This window comes from Podarcis gaigeae (assembly GCF_964106915.1).
Source record: "Podarcis gaigeae genome assembly, chromosome: 7".
In the NCBI taxonomy this organism is placed as follows: Eukaryota; Metazoa; Chordata; class Lepidosauria; order Squamata; family Lacertidae; genus Podarcis; species Podarcis gaigeae.
In genome coordinates, this window is record NC_139683.1 from 84343419 (window position 1) to 84364040 (window position 20622).

Consider the following 20622-nt stretch of genomic DNA (forward strand, 5'->3'; position numbering starts at 1 on the left):
TTGAGCTTCAGTGAACATTGTAAAATCATTTAGTCCGACCCTCTGCAATGTTTTTTGCCTTTAAAATGTAGGGGTTCCTGAAAAGAACCTTTCAATATTCTTGATACCCTTGTTTCTTCATTGTTAGCTTGGCCACGTTGGCCCTGCCTGCCACAAATGCCTTCTTTTAGGAAATTCATTTCCTAGGAAAATAACAAGGCAGTTTTGTGTCCCCCCCCCCATGTCTAGATATTGTATTGTTTAAGCCACTCCCGACATAAGGGGGCGGGGTTGCGGGCTCACGCCCACCCACATCCTCGCGGGGCTGGCTGAGGCCCCACACGACTTGGGAATCCTCGGGCTGTATCATTCCTTGCGCCAGCCAATCGGCTGGTGACAGGGGCGGGGCTAAGCGGGTCATTTAAGGTTGGGGCAGTGCGGGATCGCCCCTTTCTTTCCCTCAGCCAGCCAGATCCACCATAGAGAGCCACGGTGTGAGATACTAACTGATCATAACCAGCCGTGGACAGCCACCCGATTCCAGATACCCCTTTCCTCAGGCCCTCCTGTTTCTTTTTTTTTTAAATTAATTTTTATTCAAATTTCCAATAACCAATCCCTTTATAATTAAACATCCAATTTAACTTATACATTCCTTTTGACTTCCATCAGCCTATCTGACAATTTTCATATTTATCACAACTTCTCACATTTCATACATTTATGTTGCACTTTGACAATTCCTATTTTATATTCTCTTTTAAGCGACATTCCAGTTTGTTTTTTCACAGAGCTTCTTGAAATCCAACAAGTGTTATTTCCTGATCACACACAGTTTTCATATACTCTGTAAATTTGTTCCAGTCCTCGGTGAATCTCTGATCGCGTTGGTTTCGAATTTTCCCAGTTAATTTGTCCATTTCTGCATACTCCATCAGTTTCGTTCTCCATTCTTCCCTCGTTGGCATTTCTTCCTGTTTCCACCTTTGGGCCAACAAAATTCTGGCTGCTGTTACTGCATATCTAAATAACTTCACATCTTTCTTTTCAACATCATTCCCTACTATACCAAGTAAAAATGCTTCTGGTTTCTTTACAAAAGTATATCTCAACATTTTTTTCATCTCATTATAAATCATTTCCTCCTGTTTCAGTTCCTTCCTGCTTCATCCCCTCCCAGAGCCCCACAACTCTGGTTGATCTAACAGGTTGGCTTCAAAGGTGCCCCCTACATTGCCCTACATAGCCCTGAAGAAAAGTCTCTGGACTGCACTCACCACACTGAAAGGTGCTCACCAAACCTTAATCACCAGATTTTCCAGAAGGGCCTCCTACCCCCTCCTACATGCAACAAGGGTCCTGCATTTGAGGTAGAAAAAAAGAGTGGAACACTGTATGTCCCTGTTTAATAATATATTTTAATAATAATTTTATTATTTATACCCCGCCCATCTGGCTGGTTTCCCCAGCCACTCTGGGCGGCTTACAGCACATCTTAAAAAAATAAGGAAAACATCAGTCCTCCAAAACTTCCCTGAACAGGGCTGCCTTCAGATGTCTCCTAAAAGTCAGATAGTTGTTTATTTCCTTGACATCTGAAGGGAGGGCGTTCCACAGGGAGGGCGCCACTATCGAGAAGGCCCTCTTGCAATATGAATTTTTATTACCATCCAAAATGAGAGTTTATTTCCTAGTATCTTTAATCTACTTCTGGGGGTGGGGGTGTGTTTAAACCCTGCTGTGCTTATTTGTATTCTTAGAAACAAAATAACAGGTTTTGTGTAATCCTACAAGACAGCTATTACGCTGTCTGACAAGTTAAACTGCAAGTCCCAGGACGTGGATCTTGTCAGATTAGCGCTTTTGCTTTTTTTGGAATCAACCAAGGCATTTGGAGAGAGCAGCTGTTCTTGGAGAACTACCAACGCAAAGTTTCTGGGATGGTGAGAAGCTTGCAGGCAATATTCTTTAATTATAATAAACAATAGCTATACTGCTGCAAGGGTTTACATCCATTATCTCTGCAGATCCCATAAGCCATGGTTTCCTTAGGTGGCTTTCACAAACCACGGTACATAAGCCTCAGCTTTCCATCTGTGAAGTGGGAACCACTTCCTTACAAACTGGAATAAAGGTTGGGATACATTTTAAGTGCTGACAACATTAAGTAGATGGGCAGCCTGATCCTATTCAGGAGATTCCTTGCTTCCCATGCAAAACAGGAACTTTCTGTCCTTCTGACTGTCAGGCACTTCTGTTGTTGTTGTTTAGTCATTTAGTCGTGTCCGACTCTTCGTGACCCCCTGGACCAGAGCACGCCAGGCACTCCTGTCATCCACTGCCTCCCGCAGTTTGGTCAAACTCATGCTGGTAGCTTCGCGAACACTATCCAACCATCTCGTCCTCTGTCGTCCCCTTCTCCTTGTGCCCTCCATCTTTCCCAGCATCAGGGTCTTTTCTCTCTTCTCATGAGGTGGCCAAAGTACTGGAGCCTCAGCTTCAGGATCTGTCCTTCCAGTGAGCCCTCAGGGCTGATTTCCTTCAGAATGGAGAGGTTTGATCTTCTTGCAGTCCATGGGACTCTCAAGAGTCTCTTCCAGCACCAGAATTCAAAAGCATCCATTCTTCGGCAACCAGCCTTCTTTATGGTCCAGCTCTCACTTCCATACATCGTTACTGGGGAAACCATAGCTTTAACTATACGGACCTTTGTTGGTAAGGTGATGTCTCTGCTTTTTAAGAGACATCTTAAAAAGGCACTTCTAGTAACACCCTTTTGCCAGTGCCTATGCATTGCAGTACTGTGGCAGGAGAAGAGCCAGGCTTTTCGTATCCTAGGGGGATACGTGGACAGCCTCGTGCCTCTCCACCTTAGCCCTTGTGCTGTGAAGCAGGTAATTCCCACAGTGGACTCCTGCAAGCAAGCAAGGGGCCACTTTCTCTTCAATGCTTACTGTCATGTCTAACTACCCATAGGGATGCAGGTGGCGCTGTGGTCTAAACCACTGAGCCTCTTGGGCTTGCCGATCAGAAGGTTGGTGGTTCGAATCCCCATGATGGGGTGAGCTCCCATTGCTCTGCCCCAGCTCCTGGCAACCTAGCAGTTCAAAAGCATACCAGTGCAAGTAGATAAATAGGTACCACTCCGGTGGGAAGGTGAACAGCTTCTGTCACAGTGTTCTGTTGCACCAGAAGCAGTTTAGTCATGCTGGCCACATGACCTGGTGTCTGTGGGCAAACGCCGGCTCCTTCAGCCTGAAAGCGAGATGAGCGCCGCAACCCCATAGCCTTTGACTGGACTTCACCATCCAGGGGTCCTTTACCTTTACCTTACCTTTAACCACCTATCTACGAAGATACCACAGACGTCTGCTGGTAATGGACTTGCACTGCCTTGACTGCCATGTGTATAAACTGATATGAGGCAGGAAGCTTGGCTTGTCGTTTTATACATCTGCAGAATACTTGTTTTGTTTTGATAATCCTGCCTAGCTATACAGTTTATATTTGATAGTTTTAAAATGTTTTGTGGATTTTAGCTCTGTTTTATGTACCGTTTTATTTGCAGACTGCTTAGAGAGCCTTTGGATTAAGTGGCCTATAAATCTAACTAACTAACTAACTAACTAACTAACTAACTAACTAACTAACTAACAAAATTACCCTGCAGGGTGAGTCTCTCAGTAGTTTGGTAGAGTTGGAAAAAGTGTGAGATGAACACTCTTCCAGCGCACTGCTGGGAAGGATTCGAACTAAACAGTTACCTTTTGAACAACTTGCATTTTTAACACTACCTATTGCGGGTGGCGTTGTGGGTTAAACCACAGAGCCTAGTGCTTGCCGATCAGAAGGTCGGTGGTTCGAATCCCCACGACAGGGTGAGCTCCCGTTGCTCGGTCCCTGCTCCTGCCAACCTAGCAGTTTGAAAGCACATCAAAGTGCAAGTAGATAAATAGGTACTGCTCCGACGGGAAGGTAAACGGCATTTCCGTGCGCTGCTCTGGTTCACCAGAAGCGGCTTAGTCATGCTGGCCACATGACCCGGAAGCTGTACGCCGGCTCCCTCGACCAATAAAGCGAGATGAGCGCCACAACCCCAGAGTCAAGTCACGACTGGACCTAATGGACAGGGGTCCCTTTACCTTTACTTATTTGTGTAATGAAGTGATGTGTGTTTGATTAAGCTTCTGAAAGATGATGTGAATCATTCAAAGATTTTGTGTGTCTTTTCATCCAGTGTGCAAGTTTAAGGCTCATAAGAGATGTGCAGTCAGAGCAATAAACAGTTGCAAATGGACTACTTTGACTTCAGTTGGAAAAGATATTATTGAGGATGAAGATGGTGTAAGTATTTCTCAGAAATGCAGAAATGCAGAAAAATGAAACATTTGCTAATAGGTAGGACGATGCTAATTTTAAGTGATTGTAGGACGATGCTAATTTTAAGTGATTGTGGATCTTGTCTACATTAGGGGAAAAAATATTTTTAGCACATTTAATCCTGCTGGATATGAAGCCTTGTTACACAAAGAAATTCATAATGCCCAAAGTAATCTCACCTGTGGTCCACTAGAGGAAAGCCAGCCCCTTGCTTTGGGTATTGCGATATAGCTGCGTCCTTTGGGGTTCTGTTGCGTGTCGAGGTCCCCAGTGCCACCCCAAATAACTCACACATCACACCAATATTTTTGTTTCAGGTTTTTGGCATAATTTTGGCCACAACTTTATTAAAATACAAAAATGTGAGTGGTTGCTTAGGCATTGGTTGTGACTATCTGCCCCCACTGTGGGGGACAGACTGACATTCCGCACGATGCGAAAGTCAGAATGGGGGAATACACTTGGGGGGAACGACGCAGCAGGGAACCTGCCCTCACCTCAAATGCAACCAGGAGCTCATTGCTATGGCCCGAGCCCCCTTGACAGAGTGGACAAGCAATAGTTAGCCCCCAATTCCTTTAACGGAATCCCTTGCAGCAGCAGCATTAGAGGGGCAGGCACAGCAATCCATGCCCCTCAACCAACCAAACCATAAACCAATGCCTAACCGCGAACCTTACAAGTTGTGACGATTTGCTACGCAGTAGGCCAAAACCAAATAGGACCAGCCAATCAGCCAGATGGACAAAATTCCTACCGGGCCCCTGCCCCAAGAGCAGACAACCCCATGACAGGCATAGCAAGGTCAAAGCGACCAACCCTAATTCTAGGAAGGGGGGGACGGGCAATCCGATGCACGGGCGAAAAGAGGAAGCCCTAGCCTCGTGCAAGGAGTTTTAGCATTTCTGGCTGTCAGTCAACAAATGGCAACATTAACTTCTTCTCAACAACAAGAGAAGCCCAATCGCATCAGTGGCCAACGGTCAATTAGCCCGCCCCACAACTTTGGAGTGTCCTGGCGGCCCCCACCACAACCAGTGCTCTCTATGAAGGAGAATACGCTTTGCTCTCCTCACTTCCCAACACAGTGGGCTGCTTGCCAACGGGTGTTGGGGAAGCAAGGGGTGCTGTGCCAAGGTCCCTGCACCTCAGTGCTTCCTCCAGCGACCTTCTCTGTTGGCATGCTTGACACAAGTTAAGCTACCCTGGCAGCGAAGTGTAGTGGGGCAGCGGCGGTATTGATAATGGCAGTTGTCCAAAAGGGTTGATGCAGCTGTGCCAACTTCTCCCCTCCCAGCTACAGCACCCTGACCCTAGAAAGCTAGTTCTAAAACTCGGGAGTGTGTGTGTGTGTGTGTGTCCCGTGAAACAGGCATTTCATTAGGTGACTGGAAGGCATACACATACTCAGATGTCTTTGGTTCAGAACCTCAGGGGTTGTATCCAGTGTTAAGTCTTCTTCAGAGTAAACCCATTGAAACTAATGGCTAACTTAGATCCATTAATTTCTGTTGCTATTCTGAGTGCAACTTAGTTTGATATGACCGTAATAGTTTTCAAAATGGGTTGTGTGGGTGGGGAAGCAGTGAATATGGTACAGTCAAACCTCAGTTCCTGAAAGCCTTCATTTTGGAACGTTTTGACTCCCAAACGCCGAAAACCCAGAAGTAAGTGTTCCTGTTTTTGAACATTTTTCGGAAGCCGAACATCCAACACGGCTTCTGCTTGAGTTCAGGAAGCTCCTGCAGCCGCTCAGAAGCCATGCCTTGGTTGTCGAACATTTTGAAAGTCAAACCGGCTTCTGGAATGGATTACATTCAACAACCAAGGTTTGACTGTAGTGAATTTGGAAGAAAAGTGACATGCTTATTTCCCTGTCTCCGTTGCCCCCATTTTGACCTTTGAAACACTCCGCTGCAGGTAGCTATGCCTCACCAGTGGTTAGAAGGAAATCTTCCTGTCAGTGCCAAATGTGCAGTTTGTGACAAGACCTGTGGCAGCGTCCTGCGACTGCAAGATTGGAAGTGCCTTTGGTGTAAAACGATGGTGAGTTCAGATGGTGCAGGTCTCTTTCCCTCAAAACAAGTCTCCTAGAATGTTCTCATAATTTTTTGGTTGGTGTTTGTCTGTCTCGAGAGACAATGGAGTCCGCCTCCGGAGGGTGAAGCCAAACCACTGCGTTCTCAGTATCGAAGTGACTTCCCCTGGGCGCAAGCCTGTGCAGTGTGTCTGGAGACCCTGGGCTGCCTAGATGACAAAACCCACCTCCCCTTTCAGCCTTGCTGATGGGGTCCAAAGGAAAGCAAGAAGTTTGACACCAGCTTGGCTGCTGGAAGGAGGTGTACAAGGTTACCCTAGGGACTCCTGACTCATATTGGCAAATAAATTTTAGTAGCAAAAATGAAACCCTGAATATTTTTTAAATATCAGAATAAGCTGTTATTTAGAAACTGTACGTCCGCGTCAGACCGCGCAATTTGTGACACAGAAAGGTCAACATATTCCATTAGCCATTTGTTTTTTCTTTGTAGTTTCTGTGCAGTCCTGTGATTTTGATTTATTCTTTTGACCTTGTTTTTCTGCCCATGGATAGACAAAGCAGTATACATGTTTAATGAAAGATGTTAAGATATAAATACAAACCGTCATCATATAAGCAGCATAAAAAGGTAAATGGACCCCTGACCATTAGGTCCAGTCGTGGCCAACTCTGGGGTTGCAGTGCTCATCTCGCTTTATTGGCCGAGGGAGCCGGCGTACAGCTTCCGGGTCATGTGGCCAGCATGACTAAGCCGCTTCTGGCGAACCAGAGCAGCGCACAAAAACGCCGTTTACCTTCCTGCTGGAGCGGTACCTATTTATCTACTTGCACTTTGACGTGCTTTTGAACTGCTAGGTTGGCAGGAGCAGGGATTGAGCAACGGGAGCTCACCCCGTCACAGGGATTTGAACTGCCGACCTTCCAATCAGCAAGTCCTAGGCTCTGTGGTTTAACCCACAGCGCCACCCACGTTTAATAAGCAGCATATTAAACCCTTAAAGCCAAAAATGTTCCCTGGGAAGGCTCTACAGCAGCATTCCCCAACTTGGCGCCCTCCAGATGACCGTTGGATATTGTAGCTCAGGGATCAAGTTGGGAAAGACTGCTTTAGGCATTTTACTAAGGAACTTGTCCTGCCCTCACCCATCCGCCTCCAGAGAAGAGTCTTCACTATCTGAATGTGCGTAGAGCATTGGGGCACCTTTTGGCTCAGTTCTCTTCTGACTACAGTGGAAGCCACAGATCTGCAAAGTTTAGCTTGTTCCACTGCATCCATTTTCTCAGTGCCCAACCCTCTACCTAGGATCTGATGGTTAGCGAGTAGGAGCCAGCATCATCTGTGTAGCCAAGCTGCTTCAGCCGAAACCTCCAGATAACTTATCCGAGCAGTTTCATGGAGATGTTAAGAAACATGTCATGCAGGATAGAATTCTGTGGAACCCCCTGGGGTAATACACCACCTCCTTTTACCGTATTTTTTGCTCTATAAGGCTCACTTTTTCCCTCCTAAAAAGTAAGGGGAAATGTGTGTGCGTCTTATGGAGCGAATGCAGCCTGCGCAGCTATCGCAGAAGCCAGAACAGCAAGAGGGATCGCTGCTTTCACTGCGCAGCGATCCCTCTTGCTGTTCTGGCTTCTGAGATTCAGAATATTTTTTTTTCTTGTTTTCCTCCTCCAAAAACTAGGTGCGTCTTATGGTCTGGTGCGTCTTATAGAGCAAAAAATACGGTATGAATGCACAAGGATTAGGTGGTGGAACACTCGCGTTTTGCATTCCTTCCTAAAATTGACTTTAGAAAGTCCTTATGGTACTTCTTGCCTTCTTCCCGGAAAATAAAAACTGTAGGAATGGCTCGGCATACCCCAGGCCTTCATGGAGCCCCCTAACAAGTATGCAGGTGACCCCTAACAAGTATGATCACATGTGATTAGATAGAATGAGGTCATCAGCAAGAGGCAGAAGGGACTGAGGAAGCAGTGCATGGACATGGGATAGAAATGCAATGTGCTGATGTGAAATAATAATAATAATAATAATAATAATAATAATAATAATAATAATTTATTAATACCCCGCTCATCTGGCTGGGTTTCCCCAGCGACTCTGGGCGGCTTCCAATCGGATATTAAAAACAATACAGCTATTCAGGAAAGATACTAGTCTCTTGCTTAATAATAATAATAATAGTAGTAATAAAAATAATTTATTTTTTATACCCCGCCCATCTGGCTAGGTTTCCCCAGCCACTCTGGGCGGCTTCCAACAAAACACTAAAATACAATAACCTATTAAACATTAAAAACTTCCCTAAACAGGGCTGTCTTTAGATGTCTTCTAAAAGTTTGGTAGTTATTTTTCTCTTTGACATCTGGTGGGAGGGTATTCCACAGGGCGGGTGCCACTACCGAGAAGGCCCTCTGCCTGGTTCCCTGTAACTTGGCTTCTCACAGGGAGGGAACCATCAGAAGGCCCTCGCAGCTGGACCTCAGTTTCCGGGCAGAACGATGGGGGTGGAGACGCTCCTTCAGGTATACTGGACCAAAGAAAGAACACCAAGTGTTTCCACGGAAGGTCTCACTTTAATGCCAACTTTCACTCTTTTCTGTGAATTAGCCAAGCAGGGAGAGTGAAAAGGGTCATTGGCATCTCCAATTAGGGTGGGAAAGACTCATGGAAAGCCACTTACATTATATGTAGATAGTCCTGAGCCAGATGGACCCAATGGTCTGAAGAAGAAGAAGAAGAAGAAGAAGAAGAAGAAGAAGAAGAAGAAGAAGAAGAAGAAGTTATTATTTATATGTCGCCCATCTGACTGGGTTGTCAAAACATTAAACCCAGTAAAACATCAAACATCAAAACTTCCTTATTTCACCTGTATTATTTGATATTTTACAACTTGCCCTTTTCGGCCAGGTATTTCTTGCTTTTAAAATGCCTGTGTTATTTGTAGTCTCGCCTCCAGGCCGACATGTAAGTGACAGCGCTCTTCTCAAGGGCTCCCTAATTAGACCTCTGAAATGTTCCCAGAGGGTCCTCTGTGCAGGGACAGAACCCATCTGTGATGCTGCACAGACGGCCACTCCAGATCAGCAGTGACTAGTTAGCAATCTGTTTTTGCACTGAGTATTCATGACGCTCCGACTGGACTGCTATATATACATGGAAGGCTTGATGGGCCAGAAATTATCCAGGCCTGGTGTGGCTTTGTCACTTGGGAATAGAGCACACCTTTATTTTTATATCTTTCCTTGAAAAATGAGTGTTTCTGTTACAACGCTCAGGTGTATGCTTGCTGCCATAACATTAAGCCTGTATGTACTATATTGACGGTCCATTGTTTGTTCGTTTTCTCCCGTCCAGGTGCACACGGCGTGCAGAGATTTGTTTCCTCGCAAGTGTCCACTTGGCCAGTGCAAAGTATCCATTATTCCACCTACAGCACTGAACAGCATAGACTCTGACGGTATGCAGGTCCTTTAATATATTTCTTCGTGACACGCTTTGCAAATAAGATTGAGTGTAAAGGCTTTGCACAAGGCAGTTGTGCTGATTGGGACCAGAGGGAGGATGCTGCTGCCTATTGCTTCTGCTGGCTTTTCTACGAGGGGGGGGAATTCCCCCACCTCCTAGAAAAGCCCACAGGAGCCGCGAACCCTTTAAAGAGTGCGCCACTCTTGGGGGCTTTTCCTAGAGGAGGGAGAAGGGACTGACTGGCCGTTTCAGTCCCTTCTCCCTCCTGGTCGAAAAGCCCGCAGAAGTCAGGCTGGGCTCCTGTGGGCTTTTGCGGGAGGTGGGGGAATTCCGCCACCTCCCACAAAAGCAGGAAGAAGGTCTTGGAGTAGCGCACAGGCTGCGTGCAGCCTGTCCACTGCTCCCAGAACTGCGGGGGGGGGGGGGGGGAATAATATTTTTTTTACTTGATTTCCCCCCCTGAAAACTAGGTACGTCCTATGGGCTGGTGCGTCCTATAGGGCGAAAAATACGGTATTTCAGAACATGCACGAATACCAAGCGGAATTATATATAATTCCTTACCCTTTTAGTGTCATAATTTGGGGGGGGGGATAATAGGATTCATGAGCACTTGGGATCTCATAGGTCCATTATACACTTGGATTTAGTCATTCTTTCTTTAAATGGATTTGGAATTTAGTCATGAACAGCTGAGCGTATTGTATGTCCATTGGGACCTGAATGCGATTTTCATGGCAATAATGTCCATTAGCATGATTTAATAAGAGATTTTTGCTCAGGTTGCTGGAGCTATTTAGATAATCACAATCTTGTTTCCCAAAATCCTTTGCTTTTTACTGGAAAGAAACCAGGAAAAAAAAATCTCCCTCTGCCCCCCCCCAAATTGGTGAGTTTACATCATGACCCAGATGACTTCTGAATTCAAAAACAACAAAAGGAGTTCTTTTAAAACAACAACAATGCCTTTCTAGTCTTAATCTGATGTGCACCAGATACAATCTTGCTTAATATGTATATAGGAAGTGCAGTGTAAGCGATGGAAGTCAATCAATGAAGTTTTATTAGTATTTTCATATTGAGATACTTGTAGAATAAACTTGGGAGAAATTCTTCACCTTTTCTTCTTTTTTCCTCTTTATTTTTCTTCCTTTTCTTCTTTTTTCTCTTTTGTTCCTTTTTCATGTATATGTGCTTATTTGAAATATGTATGTATGTATTTGCAATATTTTGCTTAATTTTGTAACAATTATGTTAAATAAACATTTTTTTTAAATAAAATGATGTGCACCAGCACCCAGCTCAACAAAAGAGGTCCAAAATCAGTTGTCTAGAGCAGTGTTTCCCAACCTTGGGTCTCCAGCTGTTTTTGGACTACATTTCCCATCATCCCTGACCACTGGTCTTGATATCTAGGGATGATGGGAGTTGTAGTCCAAAAACAGCTGGAGACCCAAGGTTGGGAAACACTGGTCTAGAGGCATCTCTGGCTCTCCTGACTTCTCTATGCTTCTGCCACTGTCTGAACCCACAGCAAATCTGCAAGCTCTTCTTCGATACAAGAGCTAACAGAACAAAAGGTTGCCGCTCTTGCCTCTCAGATGCTTTGCGGTAGAGTAATTTACTTCTGTCTCACTTGTGGCTTTCACTTGTGCACTTACCCTGAACACTTTAATCAGCTAATTCCCAACCCTCCTATTGTCTTTAATTAGTATGGGGACAATTAGACCTTTTCAAAGTCGGAGCTAAGTGAGAATTGGCTTTTTAGAGTGGATATTTGTTTGTTTGTTTGTTTTGTCCGCTAAAGCAGTAACTGGTGATCCTGTTGGAAGAATAGGAGTCACTTGGTTCCTTCAACCATATTTACGTCTTTTTATTCCTTCCTTTGTTTACAGGATTCTGGAAAGCCACCTGCCCACCATCTTGCGCCAGTCCTCTGTTGGTTTTTGTCAATTCAAAGAGCGGAGACAATCAGGGTGTAAAATTTCTCCGACGATTCAAGCAGTCGCTGAATCCAGCTCAGGTGTTTGATCTAATGAATGGAGGGCCTCATTTAGGGTAAGGAGTTTTGCTTTCTACCCACTGTTATTCTTGGAAAGGGTCGTTGCAAAATTGGTTCATTTAAATCAAACTTTATTCTGCTAGAGTTCACCATATCAGATTGTTGTATTATTGGGGAATTACAAAGCACGTAGTAGTTTCTTCTTCTGAGAAACATGCAGGTTGCCTAGAGAAGTTACCAGACAAGAACTTTCTCAAAGGAACGGACTCTCCTTCCTTGGAAATTTTTAAGCAGAGCTTGGGTGGCCACCTGTCATGGATGTTTGAGGCTTTAGCTCCTTGTTACAAGTTTGGCTTTGGTTTGCTAAATTACTTTTGAGGAGCTGTCTGGGCCATTTAGGTAGATAGTCACTGGCCTGCAATGACCCTTGCAAATTTTAAGCAGGGGTGGGTGGGAATACAACCGGTTTCACTTGCAAAGAAAAGAAGCAGAGAGGCTCTGTGCATACTGTGCAGACTGGTGACTGGGAGCGGCCTCCGAGACCACATAACACCAGTCTTGAAAGACCTACATTGGCTCCCAGTATGTTTCCAAGCACAATTCAAAGTGTTGGTGCTGACCTTTAAAGCCCTAAACGGCCTTGGTCCAGTAGACCTGAATGAGCATCTCCACCCCCATCGTTCAGCCCGGACACTGAGGTCCAGTGCCAAGGGCCTTCTGGCGGTTCCCTCACTGCGAGAAGCCAAGTTACAGGGAACCAGGCAGAGGGCCTTTTCGGTAGTGGCGCCCACCCTGTGGAACGCCCTCCCACCAGATGTCAAAGAGAACAACAACTACCAGACTTTTAGAAGACATCTGAAGGCAGCCCTTTAATGTTTGATGTATTACAGTATTTTAATATTATTATTTTTTGGAAGCCACCCAGAGTGGCTGGGGAAGCCCAGCCAGATGGGCGGGGTATAAATAATAAATTATTATTATTATTATTATTATTATTATTATTATTATTATTATTATTGGAAGTTTTTAATGTTTAATGCTGTATTGTTTTTAACACTTGATTGGAATCCGGCCAGAGTGGCTGGGGAAACTCAGCCAGATGAGCGGGGTATAAATAATAAATTATTATTATTATTATTATTATTATTTCACATCAGCACATTGCAATTCTATCCCATGTCCATGCACTGCTTCCTCAGTCCCTTCTGCCTCTTGCTGTTGACCTCATTCTATCTAATCACATGTGATCATACTTGTTAGGGGTCACCTGCTTTGTTATTCTAAAATGTCTGTTGAGCTGCTATTTAACTGGAAAACTGATATTCTGTGTTCTTGTGCAGAGAATTATTATTATTATTATTATTATTATTATTATTATTATTATTATTATTAATTGAATTTATATACCACCCTACACTTGGGGGTCTCAGGGCAGTTCAGAGAATGGAGTGGCCCCTCCAATAATTCACCAGTGCCTTTAAGGGCTTCCTAGAGTTTAATCACCCCTGAAGGGGGCTGATTATTTTGGCTTGTGGGCAATTCTTCAGAGAACAGAGTGCCGCCTCCAAGGATACAGAATGGGACCAGTTAGCCAGCTAAATAGCACTTCAACAGACACTGTTTTTTGGAAGATAGCTGGTATCAGCAAATCTGTGGGTGGTAAAGGTAAAGGGACCCCTGACCATTAGGTCCAGTCGCGGATGACTCTGGGGTTGCAGTGCTCATCTCGCTTTACTGGCCAAGGGAGCCGGCGTACAGCTTCCGGGTCCTGTGGCCAGCATGACTAAGCCACTTCTGGCGAACCAGAGCAGCGCACGGAAACGCCGTTTACCTTCCCGCCGGAGTGGTACCTATTTATCTACTTGCACTTTGACATGCTTTCGAACTGCTAGGTTGGCAGGGAGCTCACACCGTAGTGGGGATTCGAACCGCCGACCTTCTGATCGGCAAGCCCTAGGCTCTGTGGTTTAACCCACAGTGCCACCCGCATCCCGTTCTATGGGTGATACCCGTCCTTAATCCTACTCTGAATAGACCCAGTGACAATAACTTGGGGTCGTTAAGAAGATGAAAGAACCAAGGCAGTCAAAATCTCCTTGTTTGCATGGGGGTTGCATTCTGGGTCATTGTTTGTGTCAACAGTTGTGCGTAAACCCGTTCTGCCACCGCTCTGTTCCACCCCCTTCCGGGACCAAAAAAGGGGACATGTCAGTGGGCAACACAGTCACTGACTGTACTGATGATTCAGCAGTAGAGCAGAATAGCACGTTTACCCTGTTTGCAACGATGCACTTCAGGTCCTGTATACCTGAAGGAGCGTCTCCAGCCCATTGTTCAGCCCAGACACTGAGGTCCAGCGCCGAGGGCTTTCTGGCAGTTCCCTTGCTGCGAGAAGTGAGGTTACAGGGAACCAGGCAGAGGGCCTTCTCAGTAGTGGCTCCTGCACTGTAGAATGCCCTCCCATCAGATATCAAGGCAATAAGCAACTATTTTACTTTTAAAAGACAACTTCCCTGTTTAGGGAATTTTTAATGTTTGATGCTATATTGTTTTTAACATTTGGTTGGAAGCCGCCCAGAGTGGCTGGGGAAATCCAGTCAGATGGGTGGGGTATAAATAAATTATTATTATTATTATTATTATTATTATTATTATTATTATTAAATTCCATGCTTTCTTCACATGAAGAGGGAAGAGGGATTGCCACAGGAGGAATCCTATTTTGAGGGGTTTGGCCTTGGAGCAGACCTCACTTTCATTGCTGCCACCATATTTGGTTAGTACTTGTAGACCAAAAACTGCTGGTTTGGATCTGTTATTTAGCAATCTCTGCTAAATGCCAGAACTTTGAAAAAGGGGAAGCAATCAGTTTTTGCCACCTGAATTATTTTTTTAAAGCAACAAGTTATTTCCCATAAAATTTCCAGAAGGATAGACACGATTGCAGGAAAATCATTTGAAGACAAACAGATTTGTAATGGTTACAGATAGGTAGCCGTGTTGGTCTGCCATAGTCAAAACAAAAAAATTCCTTCCAGTAGCACCTTAAAGACCAACTAAGTTAGTTCTTGGTATGAGCTTTCGTGTGCATGCACACGAAAGCTCATACCAAGAACTAACTTAGTTGGTCTTTAAGGTGCTACTGGAAGGAATTTTTTAGATTTGTAATGGCAGTTTTTCTGGGCTTGAATCCACAAAAACTTGTGTTAATAACAAATACTTAGTCTTTATCGCTCTTGCTTGTTCCCCTCTTCTGAAAATCTGCATAATTTACTATCAACAGCTAACACTTTCATTGTTGTGAATGTTTATATTGTATCTCCTTGTGGATTTGAACACAGACAATGCATTCTCTTTCAGTCTACGATTATTTCAGAAGTTTGACAATTTCCGAATCCTAGTGTGTGGAGGAGATGGAAGCGTTGGCTGGGTATTGTCTGAAATTGATAAACTCAACTTACACAAACAGGCGAGTATCAGTTTCTTCTTATTGAGGAGGAAAGAAAGAGTGAGGTGGGTTTTAAGAAACTAGAAAATAAAACAAAAGTGAACAAAAGCAAAACCCCACAAATATTAATCTGTAAGTTGACTTTAAACAGAATATTTCTTATTTCATTTAGTGTCATTTGGGAGTGTTACCCCTGGGTACAGGAAATGACCTTGCCCGTGTCCTTGGCTGGGGAGGGTCTTGTGATGACGACACACAACTTCCTCAAATTTTGGAGAAGTTGGAACGAGCTAGCACCAAAATGTTAGACAGGTAAGTAAGCATCTCTTTCCTCTCCCCCACCCCAATTAATTTTATTCATAAGCAGTGCCGGATTTACATATAAACTAAACAAGCTATAGCTTAGGGCCCCGCTCTCTTGGGGGCCCCCAAAAAATTAAAGGGAAAAAAACCTGGATGTACATTTCCAAAATATAAGATAAAAAACAAATAAAATAAAACCTACATACAGCAACAGTGTCTTGTGTTTTGTAGGCTCCTATGTTGTAAGTCATGGGCCCCACCTGCTGGCCTGCTCCCTAAAATATCACTGGTTTGCTCATTTCTATATATAGGGTGCCTACATTCTGCATGGCCAAATGGCTTTAGATACCTATTAGGTCCATAAATTACCATATAGCGTATATTCAACACAAAAAACAGCGACAATTTGCTGTTGACAAAGGACAGCTGGACATATAAAGGGCCCCATTACCTTCAGTAGCTTAGGGCCTCGTCAAACCTAAATCCGGCCCTCTTCATAAGGGTTGAATTACCTTTGAGTGACTATTTCTTCTTCTTCTAATGCGAATACGAATTGATTTTGCTGTGTGAATTTGGTCCTTTGCATGTTGTTTGATCACCTGGATATATGGCACTTTTTTCAGGTGGAGCATAATGTCTTACGAATTGAAACTGCCATCAAAGCAGTCTATTCTTCCTGTTACAACAGAAGAGGAGTCTGAGGAATATCAGGTGAATATAGGTTTTGGGATGTGATTAAATTGTAGAGCTGGAAAAAATGAAATATAATTCACAAAGCAATCCTAGGCATGTCTACTCAGAAGTAAAATCCCATTGCGTTCACCAGGGCTTAATTTCAGATAAGTCTGCAAAGGACTGCATAAAAAAAACTAGGCTCATATGTAGCAGCTTATTTCAATAGAGTTTTGTTTAAAAATTACATTGGTGTAACATGGATAGTCATTGTTAGCAACTATGAGAGATGTTTCTTACCCACAGTTGGGGATCCACATGCACTAATTAATTGAAATTTTAGGCTGTCCTTCACTGAAGGAGTACATATGACTTTCCTCTCCTGCATTTACCATCCCAATAACTGTGTGAGGTAGAATCAGGGACTGGCAGGTTGCTGGCGAGTATACATTGGTAGCAGGGGGGCTGGAGGTTGGCTCAGGAGAGGGGGCAGTGGTTTGTGTGTCGAGGTCCCCAAGCCACCCCCCAGCCACCCCCAGGAGGAAGAGGGGGAAGAAGAAGGTCAGGCAGGTGAAGGGCCAAGTGCCCCCCCCCCATTTCCTGCATCACCGTCTCCCAGAACCAGGAAAGAATTGAAACAGGAAGAACAGACACAGCTTCCACACAGGCTTAGTCTTTGGCTGCGTGCATGCAGCCTGTCAGGAGAAGATACCGTATTTTTCACTCCATAAGACGCGCCTAGTTTTAGAGGAGGAGAACAAGGAAAAAATATTCTCTCCCTCTCTGCTCAGCACACCGATCAGTCTTGCTCTCCTGGCTTCAGCAAAAGCTGTGCAGCCTGCATTCACTCCATAAGACGCACACACATTTCCCCTTACTTTTTAGGAGGGGAAAGTGTGTCTTATAGAGTGAAAAATACGGTGCATAACCTGGTGGAGAGGGAGTGATCCCCTGCTGCAGCAGCCGTTCCTGTGTGTGGTGTTTGAAGCCATGGAAACTCCTGTGTCAGCTTTGACAATAAAGAGTGAACTATCTGCCCTGTGCCTTCCTTTGACCGAGAGGTTAGTCTGGGGCATGTTTAATGGGTGTGCACCTGTTGTGACGTGGGGTTTGTGATTTCAGCTCTCTTGACATAATATGCTGGAGACAGTTCTCTAGTAACACTTCTTTATTAAAGCAAACAAGACTAAGACTTGAGGAGGGGAGAGCTACATTTATAGGGACAGGGAACTAGCTAGAAAGGATACATTTTGGAGGGAACAATCTCAGGCAATCACAGTCCTGCCTTTTGGAGGAAACCAATAAGACAGAGGATCCAAATACAGCAGCTTAAATGAACCAATAGTAGCTGTACCCTCTGGAACCAAAAGGCAGTTACTTTACCCTAATGCAATACAGACAATAATAATACAGATATAAAATCCTTTGACTCAATACACAACAGCACCGATTTAAACCAAGGCAATCCCTTGGTCTAACCCCTACCTATACAATGCCGGCTTTACATTTGTTGCAAAAACAAAGGCTGCTTATTTGAAGTGTCTGTCACTTCATTAGAATCGGACTGTAATCTGAAGACTTCCCATAATCCTCAGTTGCTCAGTAGTTTGACTGATTAAATCATTTCAAACAAACAAATGGATGTATACATGTATACATACAGGCAGGTATTAAGTGTTTGGAATTAAACTCTCTCTCTCTCTGAATATCTCTTTCATTTTTAATTTACATAGCTCTATGGGGTTTCATCTATGAATCTATGGAATAGTCTTAGGTGATCATAATAGAATCATAAAATTGATCTATTACATTGTTCTGTATATTAATAGAACAGTATTAAAATAATAAGTGCTAATACCTCAAACTGAGATTAGCTTTTCTCAGCATGGTAGAAGCTTCATCAGACAGGCAGGAACGCCTGGTGCTGACGGAATCATCAGAGGGTGTGACATTGAATTCCTTCTTTGCCAATGCCTCACTAGATTGTGGCTTTCATTTTTTTTTTAACCGACCTATTATAATTTTTCCTAGTTCACCATTTTATGTTGGAGTTAAGACTGAGAGCGTTCTTAGGCTAAGAAAATCAATAACCGCAGATACATCTAGCATTACTGTATAGAAGTCAGCTTTGATGGATGCAGAAAGGGATGTGCCTGTGTTAGGTTTGTTTTTTTACTTCAACACAATCACAGGTAGAACATGAATAATTATTTCTTAATTTTTAGATGTCTATGTATGAAGATTCAGTTGCTGCTCACCTGGCTAAGATCCTTGATTCTGACCAGCACTCTGTTGTCATATCATCGGCCAAGTAAGTTAAAAAAACATTCACGTCACAGTATAGCGTAGAGCAGTTTTGTGTTACATCTTTTTTAATATGCATGCAAGCATGAACGTTCACTTGCACACTCAAGTTTGGACTCTTGCCTGATTCAGATGTTACATGCAAGGGTGCTGCAGGCGCGAGAGCAAAGTTATGTCTCAGTGACGCTTCAGGGTGGATGTGGAATTGTGATTTCTGCTTGTGGCAGAGTGCTTGTACAACAATGCATCACAACAAGCTGTGATGAACCTCGGCTGACAAAAGAATGTCAGGCTCGTTAGAACTGTGGGTTAAACCACAGAGCCTAGGACTTGCTGATCAGAAGGTCGGTGGTTCGAATCCCTGCGACGGGGTGAGCTCCCGTTGCTCTGTCCCTGCTCCTGCCAACCTAGCAGTTTGAAAGCACATCAAAGTGCAAGTAGATAAATAGGTACCACTCTGGCAGGAAGGTAAACAGCGTTTCCGTGCGCTGCTCTGGTTCGCCAGAAGCGGCTTAGTCATGCTGGCCACATGACTTGGAAACTGTACACCGGCTCCCTCGGCCAATAAAGTGAGATGAGTGCTGCAACCCCAGAGTTGGCCACGACTGGACCTAATGGTCAGGGGTCCCTTTACCTTTACCTATATGCCCCAAAGAGGATTCCTTAGGGTTCAGTTGTGTACAGTTGTGGTTCCAGCATCACCTACCGATCTTGAGTTTCACCTTTTCTGTATTCTCTTCCACACACACACACACACACACACACACAAACTGCCCCTAAGTCTCATGCTGCCACTGTGCAGGGAGAAGGGGCATTTGAGAAGGTGGCAGTGTCTGGAGTCTTCCCTTTGCTCATTCTTGTGTGGTGTCCTTGTGAAGACAAAGGAACCCCTTCACTTCTCTTCCTGGCTGCCCACCACAACGGGTCTGGCCCCAAGAAATATGGCAAGAAGATAAGGGAGCAGGAATCCAGATGTGCATGGGCTGTGAAATCTCAGGGCCGTTGCTTGTGTGATAGAAAGTGCATGGCTGTTAGGCTCTAAATGGATGCTCATTGGGAACAGTGAAACTATATTACTGCCTCAAACAGAATTGATATTCCAACATCACCACTTCCCTTTCTCTTTGCCTTGGCGTTTCTGTCTCTTTCATAAAAGGATATTGTGTGAAACTGTAAAAGGCTTTGTGGCTAAAATAGGAAAGAGCTGTGACAGACCCATGGAGAACACAGACGCTGATGCTATGGCCATTAAAGTAAGAATTAAGCTTTCCTTCCTTTAAAAAACCCCTCACTTCAAATGTATCCGTGTTAGAAATTTCCCAGTGTTAAGATCTGCTTCTTTGTATAAATTCTCAAAATAATTTTAGTAAAACACTTTTTAGTAAACTCTTGAGTGAAGTCAAGAATTGGTTAAATCGGTATTGTATTTTAAATTGGTTTTACTTTTGGTTTTCCTAAGTTTCCTTGTGAAGTTCATTCGGTAGGCAGAGTAAACATTTTTACCCCAAGTTCTAAAACAGCTTTAATGAATACCGATGTTGTACAGTTTATTATGTCTGTGCCCTGCCTTTGGCCTCCTAGAATGCAACAACAACAACAATGACTGGAGATCCATATTCTTCATGACAGAAAATTTATGAAGGGAAAGAGAGCAGGAAATATCAAAGCGCCTAGTAGGCACCCTTTTGGATGCCTTAGCATAGTCCCAATATTTTAGGGACCAGTTGTATGGGGCAAGACAAGCTGGAGGCCATGCTGTCAAAGAGGACACTTGGTTACTCTTTGGGCAGTGACAGAGAAGCGGAAACGTTAATCTGCTGGATGAGGGAACCTGAAAACCAAACGGCTGTGTAGTCTAGACCTAGGCTTCTCTCCTAACAGAAGCCCCGCTTGCTGCCCAGCAAGAAAGAACACTTCCCAATGGAGGTGGCCGCCGTGAATCATTCAGACCTAAGTAATGAATGCCACACCAATTTTCCAGTGCTCGTCTCTAATAAAACCGGTGCGGCGGTCAAGCTAGG

At 44.2% G+C, this 20622-nt stretch overlaps 1 protein-coding gene across 3 annotated transcripts in view; it reads left to right on the forward strand.

Moving 5' to 3' along the window:
- Positions 1-20622, forward strand: part of DGKH (diacylglycerol kinase eta) — a 97696-nt gene that overhangs the window by 48678 nt on the left and 28396 nt on the right. For all 3 annotated transcript variants that reach the window (XM_083748381.1, XM_083748380.1, XM_083748382.1), the window contains exons 6-14: positions 4217-4323; positions 6280-6405; positions 9762-9864; positions 11768-11930; positions 15235-15343; positions 15495-15634; positions 16249-16336; positions 18523-18608; positions 19758-19854. In XM_083748381.1, the coding sequence (XP_083604507.1) occupies positions 4217-4323; positions 6280-6405; positions 9762-9864; positions 11768-11930; positions 15235-15343; positions 15495-15634; positions 16249-16336; positions 18523-18608; positions 19758-19854 (1019 nt within the window). The remainder of the gene's footprint in view (positions 1-4216; positions 4324-6279; positions 6406-9761; positions 9865-11767; positions 11931-15234; positions 15344-15494; positions 15635-16248; positions 16337-18522; positions 18609-19757; positions 19855-20622) is intronic.